Consider the following 15328-nt stretch of genomic DNA (forward strand, 5'->3'; position numbering starts at 1 on the left):
TGTGTTGACAATTGAATGTGCACAGACCACTGTACACCATCCAATATTGTCTCTTCTGACAAAGGTGTCCATATGAAAAGCAGGTTATTAATGGTGGGAATTTCAGTAGGAAGGGCTTTTATGTCAAACTCTTTTTTGACCAACATTGAATAAACAAGAGTCCCATTCTCATTATAGTCCTTCCCACAATTCTGCATAGCAAAGATTTCTGCAAAAGTTTTGTTTTCTAATCAGGTTGACATAAGGTCTTTTAAAGGCCTTATGGCACACACACACACACACACACACACACACACACACACACACACACACTGTATATCAGGAATTTAGTTCCACCAGAATTATTTCTGAATAATTTGCATAGAGCCTTCAAGGATTTTTCTGTTGCTGACACTGGGTTAAGCTGTCTGTGACTTTTTTTAATCCATGTGTGACTGTGTTTCAATCTTATAAATGGCTAAGATAGACATTGTGGCACCAGCACAGCTTTGGGTATGGGGTGGTCCAGCCAGCTGCAAAGTAGCTGAGGGTAACTTCATGCTGAGAAGTAACAGATGGGAAGAGACCTAAATTCACTTTCATTTCCATCTTGTCTTTTGGAAGCCTTTCCCTTACTATTTTTCATGAGTTATGAACTAAAGGTATACATAAGTGAAATGGCCTAAGGGAGAAATTTTGGCAGGGGAAACAGCAATTCTGCTTTCCTGTTGAAACCAAGACCACATTGGTGTTTGAAAATATAGATCTCTGTAAATTAATGCTGAACTGCTACTTTAAATATCCTCACTTTGGACATTGTCAAAGCCAATGTCTTTTGCTTTCTTCCTTACCCTCCAGTCCAGTAGAATTAACAATTCTATGATTTAAGGGATTTTACAGAATCATTTCTTTTGCAAAGCATATAATATAATTTCAATTTTCAAAATAGTTTACAGTTTTTATTAAGATCAGTATTTAAAAAATCCTGAAATATAATCATTACAAAACTATTAAAATAGGTGAGAGAAGCATGATGGGATTCAGTCAACTCTTAGAGACATTTCAGAGTAGAAGGAGTTTTATCTGTTTATAATAAAATGAGACATATAAGCTTTTCTCAGAATAATGTCCTGTAATCCTGGAGCCTAGATTAGAAAACCACTTTTTCCATTATGCGAGTGCCAACATCTGGACTTAAGTCAGCTGATAGAAATTGTCAGAAAGTTTTTAATGGCTGTGGATACACCCTATTTAAAGTTAAACATTTCCATCATTTTTCAGCTGTCTCTCTGGATTAACGAGAAGATGCTTACAGCACAAGATATGTCTTATGATGAAGCACGGAACCTTCATAGCAAGTGGCTGAAACACCAAGCCTTCATGGCTGAGCTTGGCTCCAACAAAGAGTGGCTTGACAAAATCCAAAAGGTATGGGGCACAGGAAGGGTGCTCTGGGAAAGGCATTTGGGCTTGTCATGTCCCTTCAGGAACATGCTAGCATAGAATCATGTGAATTAGTCCTACGCGTGTGGAATTACCAGGTTATGGCAAACTTGAGTTAACTCTTCTTGGTTGATCATTTTGTTTAATTTTAGGAAGGGATGCAGCTGATTGCCGAAAAGCCTGAAACAGAAGCAATTGTGAAAGAGAAGTTGACAAGCCTGCACCAAATGTGGCAAGAACTGGAAAGCACCACCCAAACAAAAGCTCAGCGGCTTTTTGATGCCAATAAGGCTGAGCTGTTCACCCAGAGCTGTGCTGACTTAGATAAATGGCTGAATGGCCTGGAGAGCCAGATACAATCAGATGATTATGGCAAAGATCTCACAAGTGTCAACATCTTGCTGAAAAAACAACAGGTAAAGCCATTGGAGTAGTAAACTTTGCCACTTTGGTAATGGACAGAAAGGGGCAAAATGGTGAAATATATATGAGTTTATTTTTATGATAAACATTTATCTGAATGCCTTTCCAGTTGGATAGTATTCAAGCTGACTACGGTGTTCCATTATTATATCATTTCTAGGTATTTGGGATACTTCTGTTAAGAAAAGCAAATGTATCACATGAAATATATCAAATATTACTAAGCTGAATGGTATTTAGTGGTGCAGTGCAATGCTTTGAATTCAGAAATGTTTCATAATGTTCAAGGAACGAATGTATCTGGCAATTTAAAGCAGCTGTGTTTTCCCCAGAGTTTGTTGGGCTGCCCTCTACAGTTGTAGCCAGATGCTACATACATACCCATACCTGTTCCAACTATTATTTATGCTTGCAACTCTGTAGCCTACATAGCCATACCATTTAGCTATCTTTGTTTCCCAGATGTAATCTGAATACAAATCTCTTACCTGCCTTCTAAAGCAAGGAGAAAAATATATCCGAGGGCTCATTTTCAACAGTTCGTGACAATCTCTAAAAGTCTATAAAATATCTTTTTCACACTATGTCCATTTGATGAGGGCAGAAATACCACTGTCGTCCTTGGCTGATTCATTGCTATAGGTTTCCTCCATATTCTAGAGATTTGTCTGACAAATATGTAAGGTGTTAATTGGGGTTGATTTTCACAACAAGAGTTGAAATAGGCACTGGTACATATTTAACCTTGATAAACTTGTGCATCCTTTTCTTTTTGTTTGCAAAATTGTGTTTTGAATAGTTTGACTAAAAGGGCTTGACAAAATCAACATCCAAGCTATTGGGAAATTTCTCCTCTCATACATTTCTATAAATCACAGAAAACTATGTCAGAACCTTTGCAAAAAGTACTGGAAAGAACGACACAGAACATCCAGAAAATTTTGAAAAGAAATTTAAACTACAAATATTTGTATTGGGCAGGACCCCAAAGAACATAAATGAAAAGCACCACAATTTATTAAGAAGGGGCTGACAGCAGAAAGAACCAATGTAACACAACATTGGGAAAGGGAAACCCTTCCAATAATACAAGTTTGTATATAAGTGAGCTGTAATCTCGCTGGATAGTACAAAAATAGGTAGCAATTAGTGGCTGAACCTTTTTGTTTCTTTGTCTTGCTAATGATCCTTAGACAGTAATACCACTTTAGTAATGGATTAATATCTACATTTTCATTTGCATTGTAGATGCTTGAAAATCAAATGGATGTCCGTAAGAAAGAGGTTGAGGAGCTGCAAAGTCAAGCCCAGGCACTGAGTCAGGAAGGCAAGAGTACTGATGAAGTTGATGGTAAACGCTACACAGTGGAGAAGAAATTCACGGAACTGCTGGAGCCCTTGAATGAAAGGAAGACTCACCTACTGGCCTCTAAGGAGATCCATCAGTTCAACCGGGATGTTGAGGATGAAATTGTGAGTTTAAACGTTATTATCAGTTGCAGTTTGGATAGCACACAATGCTATTATCCACTCTCTTAATTCTTGTTACACTTCCTTCCCATGTCTGTATTCCATATTCATCTGTATATTTTATCTCTCTAGTTGTGGGTTGGAGAGAGGATGCCTGTTGCCACATCCACAGATCATGGGCACAACCTTCAGACTGTTCAGTTGTTAATTAAGAAAAATCAGGTAAGAGGCTAGAGCCTATTAGCAACTTTCAGATAGGCAAAATATTCAAAATGTAGATTCTTTTCTTAACGAATATCTTGGGTGAAGTTTGTGGGTGAATGCTCTTGGGTTTTTTTCCCCTTTTCTTTTGCACTGGCATATTTTTTATATTAACTTTTTAGTGAATGAAAAGCATCATTCACACAAAGGTATTTTAATCATCTGTATAAGATAGCTCCTATATTTTATGTGCAACTGATAGAAACTAATCTATCTTAGTTTCTGTGACAGAAAGCAACACTATTTTATGACCACTACAAAGATAATAAATGGCACAGTTGTTTGAATCTACTCCACTTACCACAGTGAGCTGGTTTATTTCTTATGTCTGATTGAGTCTCCCATTTTGCACACATCATGATTCTCTGTAGCAAAATCTTCTGACATGAATATCAGATGTAGGTGCTTTGGGCATTGCTTGTTTAAATCATAAATATGTGTTGACTTATCCAATGAATTAATCTTTACCCAATCTCTTGTTCTCAAGATGAGAGTAGTTTTGTGTAATGGTTAGAATGCTGGTCTAGAAACAGACCTCTCATTATCTTTCCTTTTAAGCATTTGTTAAACTATACTTAGTATGAGTGTTAAATTCCCCCTACCCCCTTTAGACACTTCAGAAAGAAATCAATGGACACCAGCCTCGTATCGATGACATTTTTGAAAGGAGTCAAAACATCCTTACAGACAGCAGCCTTAATGCCGAAGCAATCCAGCAGCGGCTCACAGATTTGCAGCAGCTGTGGAACCTCCTGATTGAGGAGACAGAGAAACGCCACAAGCGCCTTGAGGAATCCCACAAAGCCCAACAATATTATTTTGATGCTGCCGAAGCTGAAGCCTGGATGAGTGAACAGGAGCTCTACATGATGTCAGAAGAGAAGGCCAAGGTAAGGCAGCTTCCTGCTATATAGTTTCCACCTCAGCAACTTTAAGATGTGTGGACTTCAACTCCCAGAATTCTCCAATCAGCATATTAAAACTATCATGCATATAATGTATAAATACTTTACTTTTGTTCCTAAAGACTGTATGGATATTAAATATAGAATTAAAGATAGGTAGGTAGAAGTCCTGGCCTTGCTATCTTTTGACTTGAGTTCAGTTCGCTGTGTTTATTTCTTTTTTGATGAAGGACGCATATACGTTTCTAGAAAAGGTGACCTATTCTGTTTCAGATTTCATAAACTCAGGATAGGATTCTTGTATTTGGATTTGAATAACCCACATTTAAAGCAATAAAAATATTTTAAAATTATTGAACTAGAAATAAAAAAGCAGCACAAGGTAAAATAGTAACAGGCCTAACATACATCCTATTGTGGCATGTCACTGGGATTGTAGTTTATGCCCCATCATACCTATGCCATCTTGTGGCCATCATTATTGCTATATCATTCAGTTAACTTACTTTCATTAGAAATGCTGTGGTGTACTACAGCTGTATTTTAAGTCATTCTGATCATTTACAAAACAGATAACTAGTCAGTTTTCTTATAGCTAAATAACATTGAATGATGTGACATTTGAGCAGGATTGAGGAATGTATTCTCTGTCCTCTTTAATCCAGCACTTTTAATGTAGGTTGACTTTCCATAGGTAACAGTAGCAGCATTGGAAACTGTAAATCTTGAGTTAACAATTTCCTATTTAGCATACTTTACAAGCATATTTTTAGATGTCCTGACATCATCCTCATATAATAGGCAAGTTTAGTGCAAGTAATGTGGGCAAGCCAATTACATTTATTTTATATAATTCATAATGACACATGTAATTTAAGTAATAAAGTTATTATGCAAGTTATACACATTATAAAATGCATGTCAAAATTGCAACAAATTATATAATTTGCTTAAATGGAATAATGACACAACCACACAAATGACAAGTCATGAATTACATCATTGCAAATAACACAAATAATGGACAACCCTCTTACCAAATGGCCAGGAAAGGGCTTTGCTAAATTTGCAAATTAGGATAATTTGCCATTTAATAAACATGATTTGTTCTCTCTTGAAACTTTAGGATGAACAAAGTGCAGTTTCTATGTTGAAGAAACACCAGATTTTGGAGCAAGCTGTAGAAGACTATGCTGAGACAGTCCACCAACTTTCGAAGACCAGCAGAACTTTGGTAGCAGATAATCATCCAGAGAGGTGGCTCCTACTGTTCTGCCTTTATAATTTGCTTTTGTTCTTAAGCCTTGTAAGAACTGCTCTGCTGGATCTGATGAGTGGTTCATTAAGATTAGCATCCTTTCTGTTTCTAAGATCTTCTAAATTTACAATTATTCTGGGTTAAAAAAAACAAACAGCAAAATTAGCCGATTTAGATCTAACAAGCTGCAGATTTCCTATTCTGCTCAAGTATTCCACTTAGGTACTTCCTCACCCTTTTGGATTCAGAGGGAGAAAGCTTGTGCTTTCAGTTTTAAATAAACCATGGTTTTCCGTGATAACTGTATTCAAGGATTTTTGAGCTGCAGTTTTGGAACAATCCAGGAAACTCTGTTTGTTTCTTCATTGCATTGCATTTTCCTCATTGTTTACTCCTATCTATGAACAAATTAGCATAGGTTACAAAATGTAGTCCTCAACTTATGTCCATTCAAATTACAAAAGACCTCCACAGGGCTACTTATAAACAGGTTCGAAGTGCTAGTGGCCATCCCTTCCCAATCATGTGATCTCATTTTGGGTGCTCAGCAACCATCCCACCTTTACAGCTGTTTGCAGTGTTCCACAGTTATGTGATTGTGATTTATGACTTTTCCCAGAAACCAGTATTAATTTAATATTACATTTGCTTAACAACCAACCATGGTGCTCCACTTGACTGCCGCAAGCATAAAATCGGTCACGGTCACGTGATAACCCGCTTAATGGATAAGACTTGTGACCATAATTCCAGGCTCAATTATAGTAATAAGTTAGGGACTACCAGTTCATCATTCACTGAATCCTTTTGGCAAAATTATTCATTCCTTCACTCAAGTAACGATCATGATCTTCAGTAGGACAGGTTGCCAGGAATAGACACCAATTAAAAAAGAAATAAAAATCTTGTTCTAAAGAAAAGTGACTTAAATGGGAGGTGGAATGGGGAAAGAAAAGAAAGCAAGACAAAAAAAAATCAGGCATGGATTCTTAACCTACAGTTTCTCTAACTGTAATATAGATATCATACTGTGATGTAATTAAAAATTATTGCTTACTCTCAGAGAAAGAAGAACCAATGTAATGGACTTTCTTCATTTCTCTTGATGTGATGGAACGTCTGCTCAAAAAAAATTGCTCAATACTTACGGTCCTTTTCCACATGCTATTAGAATTGTACTTTCATTTTATGATTGAATGGCACCACAACTAAACTCCTTTTGGAGATGTGTGTATGTATAAAATAAGTAATTACTTCTTGACATTATATACTGGCCTGTCAGGTAGATGTTTAAAGTTTTCCAAGCAGAGTAGGATGGAAATACTGGTTTCTTCTTCCAAACCTGCAATTTTTTAAAATCAGAATTTCAAACTGCAGAATTATTCAGCCTTCAAAAATTACTTCTCTGAAACAGGCAATTGGAATTGGAAAATCAAATGCCAAATATATAATAGAAAAATCAAATAAAACAAAAGAAACTGTGTACTGTATAATTCAGGAGTACACATATTTAACAGAACATATCAGTATTCACATAGGACAAGTGGGTCAGAGAAAAATTGAGAAATCTAGCAGAGAAATAGAACAGTTTTAATTTCCTCTGCAATTCTTCATACTGTCTGAATTCTGGCACATTCCCCTTTTGTATATGCTTCTAATTGTTCATTGGTTGGGAAAGAAATTATCCATCTAATAGAATCTGATTAATTTCCTCTGGAAAGTTTAAAGTCACAAGCTGGGAGGTGCCTTTTATTAATATGGACCATTTGTTTATCAATAGCATTCAGCACTGGCCGAAATCCAAGCAACCTAAGCCAAGTTCATATCCTTCCTCTAGGTCATGTGAAAAGTCATAGGATTAGATTGTTAGATCTGGAATGTATCTTAACGTTCTCTCATACTTGTCTTTTAACAAAACAGAACATGAAGCTATGAGACTGGGGGGGAGGGGGTGTTTGTAACTATTTTTCCACAGCTAGCAGCTGTATTACAAGTTAACTTAAAAGTATAGTCACCCCATTCTGCTGGAGCTAATGAGATAAGTTAATTAATTGTGCACAGTTCTGATTTGGCTCCCAGGGCAGATTGGAACTGGGCGCTCCCAGATGGAATAATGAGAGCTATGGTGTAGGGGTAAAGTGGAGCAGCCCAGAAATTCCATTAAGTACATAATACATACATACATACATGCATACCAATTGTTATTATATATATATTTTTTATAAAGATACAGCCTGAATTGCCAGAAACATTTTAAAATGCTATTAATGCTTAGGTGCTGATTTTTAACAAAAATAATAAAAGATAAAACTGGCTCAATTTCCTAAGAAAAAGCAATGGAAGAAATAATAATAACAAAAATAACAACAACAGTTGAAGAGCTGGCAGCTGTGATTGCTCATTGTTTGGTATATAATAATAATAATACCTGCTGCAGCAATGCCTTTAACATGTTTGAACAATATCTCTCTATCCCAGGTTCTTAGGAAGGACTGTCTAGGTGGATAAAAATGTCAAGTCCAGTCTAAATGTCTGGCTGACTGCAACCAAGTACAATAACAACAACAACAACAACAACAACAACAACAAGAACACTAATAAATTAAACATGTATGTTGCCCATCTCTCAGTGCAAAACATATATCTCTTTTAGAGAGGCTTTGATGTTTTGCTTTTGCTAAGTAAATATCTTCTTAAATTTTAAAAAAATGCTTTTGGTTGGTCACTATGGCAGCAGAGTATTAAGTTAGATTGGTCTTGTAAGATCGAATCTGGGTTGGTCACTGGGACCAGAGATTTACTCTTCCGAGCTTTTGGACTCATGCTGGAGCCCATCTTTAGAGAACTTCTCTCTACTGGAATATGTGCTTTGGGCTATACGATTATTATTAGATTGATTAGATTAATTCTGATCTAGCAGAGTTTGAGGGTTGTTACTATATAATTGACTATATTTATATGGACTTATTTAAACTAGGTCTAGATGGAGTTTGTTTTTTATCTTTTGTCTCCACAGTGAACGTATCAGCATGAGGCAATCGAAAGTGGATAAGCTGTATGCAGGCCTGAAAGACCTTTCTGAGGAGAGGAGGGGCAAGTTGGATGAGAGACACCGGCTATTCCAGCTGAACCGTGAGGTGGATGACTTGGAGCAGTGGATAGCAGAAAGGGAAGTGGTGGCTGGATCTCACGAACTGGGACAAGATTATGAGCATGTGACAGTAAGTAACCTGGATTCTTAGGTTCCTTTTTTTAATTCACCTTTATGGTAATGTGCAAGATTGGAAAATATAGTTGATATATACAAAATTGTAATCAAAACATAAATGCAATAAAAATGCTAATGTAAAAAGATTAAAAGCACTCTGAGAAATTGAAACAGTTTTCCAGCACTAATGTCCAAAGCCTATCTAAGACTATTTTTGCTTTCCACAAGAAGAATATCTTCTTCTGTTAATTGCTTTGAATATCATATGTAATGAAAAGCAGAAAAACATGCTGGGTACGTTGCAGAAATTAATTTAGGAGTCAGAATATATATTGCATATGATACAGTTGTCAGGGTTCCAACTGACCTGAGCCATTTTGACGTTTCAGCGTTGCCAGCAGTTTTGCTTTATTGATGTCCATTTCCCTTTGAATATAACTTTATCCAGTATGTTATTAGTTGAGCAGTAAGCTATGTGTCTTCGTGCTGTATCTTCCTCCAATTTATCATTTTGATCCAAGGCTTATTTATACACACATCCTTTTTCTCCCAGATGTTGCAAGAGAGATTTCGTGAATTTGCTCGAGACACGGGGAATATTGGACAGGAACGTGTTGATACCGTCAATCGCATGGCTGATGAACTCATTAATTCTGGACATTCTGATGCTGCTACTATTGCTGAGTGGAAAGATGGTCTCAATGAGGCCTGGGCTGACCTCTTGGAACTCATTGACACAAGAACACAGATCCTTGCAGCCTCTTATGAACTACACAAATTTTACCATGATGCCAAGGAGATCTTTGGACGAATACAGGATAAACATAAGAAGCTTCCTGAGGAACTTGGGCGGGATCAGAACACAGTAGAGACCTTGCAAAGGATGCATACAACATTTGAACATGACATTCAGGCCTTAGGAACGCAGGTATGCATGTTAAATACACACATTATTGTATTCCTTTAAAATTGAAGTGTCTGTAGCTTGCATGGCTTTGGATTCAGGAAAGAAGAGTTCAGGTTTTTCAAATTTGTTAAAGTTCTCTTCATTATTTTCTCTTCTTGATTGTTATATCCTCCATGTGTTTTTCTGCAGTTCAAAGCCTTATAATAATAAGGAATCTTCGTTTCTTTGTATAATTATTATCAGAGAACTTACTGCCAAAAGATGTAACAGTGATTATCAAGAGATCAGTAATAGAGAACAGACAGGTTGATCAGCCTAGTATTTAAATTGGTCCATTTAAAAAATTCAAATAAATACCAGCTGCTAAAGAGGAATAGTTAGAAATAGCCATTGTTTTCAAACTCTGTGGCAGCATGAAGGAATTCATTTAACCAGTCTTTATAAATGCCTGGAATTGATGGCCTTTTGGGTAGACTCAGTTTTATTATGTATGTATATTATTTGGTTGATTCCTAAGTCTACCCACTCTTCAAGGACTCTGGGAAATTTGCAAGCAATTAGAAACAATAAGAATTAATTAATAAATTAATAAAAACATTAATAAAGAAACACACTGGGGAAGCATTAGTTTCTACTATATTACAGATTTATTTATTTATTTATCTTTATTTATTTATCTTCTATGCCTTCCATCTCTCTATCCAAAGTGATTCTGGGAGGCTTAAAGTACATAAGAGGATCCCTGCTGAATTAGAGCAAAAACCCACATTATCAAGTATTTTGTATCACTCAGTGGTCTATGGATGCATTTGGGAAGCTCACAAACATAAGATTATTAGGCCACTTCTACCATTGCTTCCCAGCAATTAATATGTAAGGTATCCTACTTACATTTTGGCAGGTAAAAGCTATTAAAACTAGCAGCCACTGATAGAACCATAATTCATGCATTTGACTAGGCCTATTTTGATGGAGCAAACTCCATAATCTACCTATTTGTTGTCTTTTTTGGCACATGGGAAATGTTCATACTAGAATAGGGATTTGATTTGTTGATGGGTGGTGAAAAAAGCTCTTCTATAGAAAATAAATTCTATGAAATTCTTCAATGAGGATTGTCAGTTGTAACTTTCATAAAGTGGCCGAGCATTCTCTAGAACTTTTTTTGATTTTTTTAAAAACCTTTTTTCCCCTTTAACATACTCTTATGACTATCAAAAATTATAAAAGAGCCCTGTATGATTTTAAACTGCTTTTTGGTTGAGGATTTTAATTTTTAAAATGAGACAATAACTATAGATAGGAAGAGGGGAGGACTCCAATATCTACCTTCAAACATTTTCCTAAAATATCCTAAGAAGTTAAAAATTAGTCACACACATACACACATCCATTCATGTGTGCATGTTTGGCATGGGGGACCAAGGTTTGGTAGTATTGGTGATGGTATTTCAGAACTTATAGAGGGAGACTTTTAGTTCTGCCTCTGTCAGTACAATTTCTAAATGGGGCCAGAATGTATTTATTTGTATGTAATTAAACAGTACAGTGGAAACATTCCTTTAAACCCCAAAGCACAATGTCAAGGAAATTGAATTACTGTACTGCTCAGAGGGACTCAACTCATATAATTTCATGAATTGTTTAACTCTAACACATTTACCTATTTTCACTGAATGGGGACATCGTGACTTTGCACTCAGTCATTAGAAATCATCAGTTCAGTATATCATCCAAGTTTTAATTTATATATTGCCTGTGTGGCTGCGTAATTTCAAAATATAAACTAAACTTGTTGTTCAGATTCAAGTCTTGTTTTTTTTTAAAATAAAAGGAGGTATTAATTATCAGATTCTCTAGCTTTCCTGTGTCCTCAGTAGTTGCAGCATAAATAAAGCCCCAGTTATGAATCTATTGCAACAAAGCATGTTGATAAAAGAAGTATAAATAATCCTAAGTATTTGCCTACATAATTGTTTTGGCTGATTTATTTCCATTTTTTCACATCAGGTGAGACAACTCCAAGAGGATGCTGCCCGCCTTCAGTCTGCCTATGCTGGGGACAAAGCAGATGATATCCAGAAGCGGGAAAATGAGGTTTTGGAGGCATGGAAAACTTTGCTAGATGCCTGCGAAGGACGCAGGGTCAGGCTAGTGGATACCGGTGACAAATTCCGTTTCTTCAGTATGGTCCGTGACCTCATGCTTTGGATGGAAGATGTAATTCGTCAAATTGAAGCCCAAGAAAAGCCAAGGTAAGCAGGACTAACATGCAGAGGCTATAGGTGTTTCATAGCAGTATAGATGACATCTATCTTGCATTCTGAAATCGTTAGTATTCAGGTTTAATTAGATGAATTCAAATCCAAATTTAATGAAGAACATCATGGGGCACTTATTGATCTAAGAGTTCTGTTTCAAGGTTGCAGGTGTCCACATGTTGACATAGTTCTAAAGAACTGAAGTATTTATTACAGTTTAGTAATCAGGATTGTAATTCAAGTCCCCACAGAGCACACTTGGGTAAAAAGTGCCAATTACAGTCTAAGAAGTAAGAGTCACAAAATGCGAAATTAGTTAGTAAGCCAATCAAAGAGTCATAGAGTGATAAGCAAGAAGCAGGAACAAGAATCACAAACAAAGACTTGAAAGCAAAGAAACTATCTAAATCTATTTGTAGACAACTAACTACAAATACTCATGTCTCACCCTTTGAGCAACGACCTTTATTGAGGAGTGTTGTTTGCTCCTTGCTAGACCTGGGACTTAGAGGTCATGCTTGTCATTGATTGCTCCAGCTGTAGCTGATCAGCCTGAAATGAATTCTGGCTTAATGATTCCTGAGGGTGGCAGTCCTGAAACTGACAATCCACAAGATTAACTGGAGCAACATTGTAGAAATCAAGATCAGAGTCAGATACTGAAACGTGGCTCACAGCATTAGATTTCTATTTGTAAAGTGACAATTGAGACAAAAAATATACCACTCAGAATGAAGTTGGTCTCTCTGATAACAGCGAGCCATACAATCAAAGATTGTACAATTTTTTTCACATGGACAAACAATTTCTTTTACAGCTATAAGAGGTCAACAAGATTTCTAGGTTCGCAATTTTGCCTATTGTTTCAACAATAATTGCACTTTTTCTATTTGACTGGAATAGATTTGGTTCTTTCATAGTTTTTCCAACTTAACTGCAGGATACAGAATCAGAGTTAGGACTGGAGTTAATCCTCACTCAACGACAGCAATTGGGACTGGAATTTCCCATCCATCACTAAGCAATGCAGTCATAAAGCACAATGTCAATGATTGTGTTGCTTAGCACCAGCAATCCCTGCAGTCCCTGTTGCCATCATTACGGATTGTTGTGCCAGTTCTGGGTGGATGTTGTCTAAAGTGGAGGGAGGGCGCAGAATTGTTCAACAGTGAGTTCCACATTTAAGATGAGGTAGTTAGCTTTTAACATATATGGCTGTTAAAGCAAAATAGGATTAAGTAGAGCCAAGCAGGCATAACTCAGAAAATGGATTGCTGTTATCTGAAAGAAAGAATGAGGCCTCCAATGTGGATTAGCTTCAGTGTTTTTTATAGGTTTTTAAAGACATTTGGTATTTGGATTTAAAATTACCAATATTTTATTTTAGGGATGTTTCTTCTGTAGAATTGCTGATGAATAATCACCAAGGAATCAAAGCAGAAATAGACGCCCGAAATGATAGCTTTACAACCTGCATTGAGCTTGGTAAATCATTGCTGGCAAGAAAACACTATGCTTCAGAAGAGGTACTGTGTTTTTTCTGACTACGGAGAGACAACTTTGCCAAGAGTACATAAAAACTGCTATGTCAAACCCAAGAACTACCTTTGCTCATTGAAACTCCAATTACTTATATCATTCACCTTCACCTTTGACATTATGTAGGCTTGTACTGAATTGTCCCTCAATTCATCTAACTATGAATGTATATCTCATATTCCCAGAGTTTATCAAATTTGTTTACAAAGAATAAAAAATTAAAATAATAACTAAATTGTGGAAAAAAGCTTCCATCCCAACCATCAATGAAAATATTTTCAGCTAATAATGGAAATTCAACAGTAAAAGCTATCTAAAATAGCAAAGCCGGTAATAACATAACAATCCAGCAACAGCAGCAGCACAAACCAGATTTTACCAAAGTAAAATATTTTTTGCTTGCTAAGACATTATCATCCATCCGTCCGTCCGTCCATCTGTCCATATCTATCATCCATCCATCTATCTATCTAGGAATAGGTGAATTTTTAAATTCCCATTTGCAGATATAAGTACCAGTAGCCCTTAACAACCACAACTGGGACTGGCAACTCTGTCACTAAAGGATGTAGTCCTTAAGGGAGATATCTCATGACTGTGTTGCGATTTTACTGCCAGCTTCTTTATTGACTCTGATTATCAGAAGCTGGCTGTGAAGAATGCAAATGGCGCTCATGTGACTGGGATGCTGCAACTCACAAACGCCTGCTGGTTGCAAAGATCCAAATCTCAGTCACAGACTGCAGAGATGCTGCAACTGTTGTAAGTGGGAGAACCATTTATAAAGTTACTTTTTCAGCACTGCTGTAACATTAACTGGGCATTCGCTAAGCAAGAATTACCTGTGGTTTGAATTAAGCTCACGCTTAATTAGAAACTAGTGCTGAGGTACAAGTAAAATACAGTATGTCCTTATATCTTTAGAATACAGGTAGTCCTCAGCCTGTTATAGTGACCATTCAAAACTATGACCATGTCAAATGAATGGTAGTTATGGTTGGTCCTCAGAGTTCTGCTCATCCCAGCATCCTCTGCAGGCATGTGATCATGATCTGAGTGTTTGCCAGTTGGGTCACATCATACTTACAACCAGTTGCAGTGTCCTGTGATCCTATTATTGCCATTGCAACCTTTCCTCCCAGTTTTCCCACAAAATCAAGTCTCCCTCACCTGTGCACCGAGTTTGTGCTGCACCAGCCACTGGTGCATGCTCCCCAACCCATGCTACACCTCTCATGTACCCTCCCTGTGCACACACTTTGATCCTTGCACTTTCCCCATTCCAAACCTCTACCTGACCCTCCCACCTCTGTACACTTCCCTCTGACGTGTTAAAAAGGGTATGAGACACACTGTCAGACCTGGAAGCCATCTTTTACATTGCACCTTCAGGCCTGCCACATTTTCTACTGTGGGAAAATGAGACAGGCCTGAAGGCCCAATGTAAAAGATGGCTTCCAGGTCTCTCACCCTTCTTAACTCATTCCATACTCTCATGTACCTGCTCACATTCTGCAACTTCATACACTGTTCATCACCTTCCCTCACATCCTTGTACAACCTCCTTGACCCTCTCACCCCATGCACCCCTTTGCTTCCTCTCCCACCCAGCAAAAGCCACATACCTGCCTGCCAGTCTAGGACTTGTCATTTCCTGCTAGCTTCCCCACTGAC

General features: G+C 37.1%; 1 protein-coding gene and 1 long non-coding RNA gene across 5 annotated transcripts in view; one reads left to right on the plus strand and one right to left on the minus strand.

Moving 5' to 3' along the window:
• Window positions 1-15328, plus strand: part of SPTBN1 (spectrin beta, non-erythrocytic 1) — a 202793-nt gene that overhangs the window by 166577 nt on the left and 20888 nt on the right. For all 4 annotated transcript variants that reach the window (XM_081943073.1, XM_081943074.1, XM_081943076.1 and 1 more), the window contains 10 exons: window positions 1261-1407; window positions 1575-1838; window positions 3094-3318; window positions 3448-3537; window positions 4188-4466; window positions 5608-5738; window positions 8756-8960; window positions 9501-9875; window positions 11865-12109; window positions 13503-13641. In XM_081943073.1, the coding sequence (XP_081799199.1) occupies window positions 1261-1407; window positions 1575-1838; window positions 3094-3318; window positions 3448-3537; window positions 4188-4466; window positions 5608-5738; window positions 8756-8960; window positions 9501-9875; window positions 11865-12109; window positions 13503-13641 (2100 nt within the window). The remainder of the gene's footprint in view (window positions 1-1260; window positions 1408-1574; window positions 1839-3093; window positions 3319-3447; window positions 3538-4187; window positions 4467-5607; window positions 5739-8755; window positions 8961-9500; window positions 9876-11864; window positions 12110-13502; window positions 13642-15328) is intronic.
• Window positions 1-15328, minus strand: part of LOC309387025 — a 317032-nt gene that overhangs the window by 96840 nt on the left and 204864 nt on the right. The window lies entirely within an intron of this gene.

Source organism: Natrix helvetica, assembly GCF_964273705.1.
Source record: "Natrix helvetica genome assembly, chromosome: 2".
In the NCBI taxonomy this organism is placed as follows: domain Eukaryota; kingdom Metazoa; phylum Chordata; class Lepidosauria; order Squamata; family Natricidae; genus Natrix; species Natrix helvetica.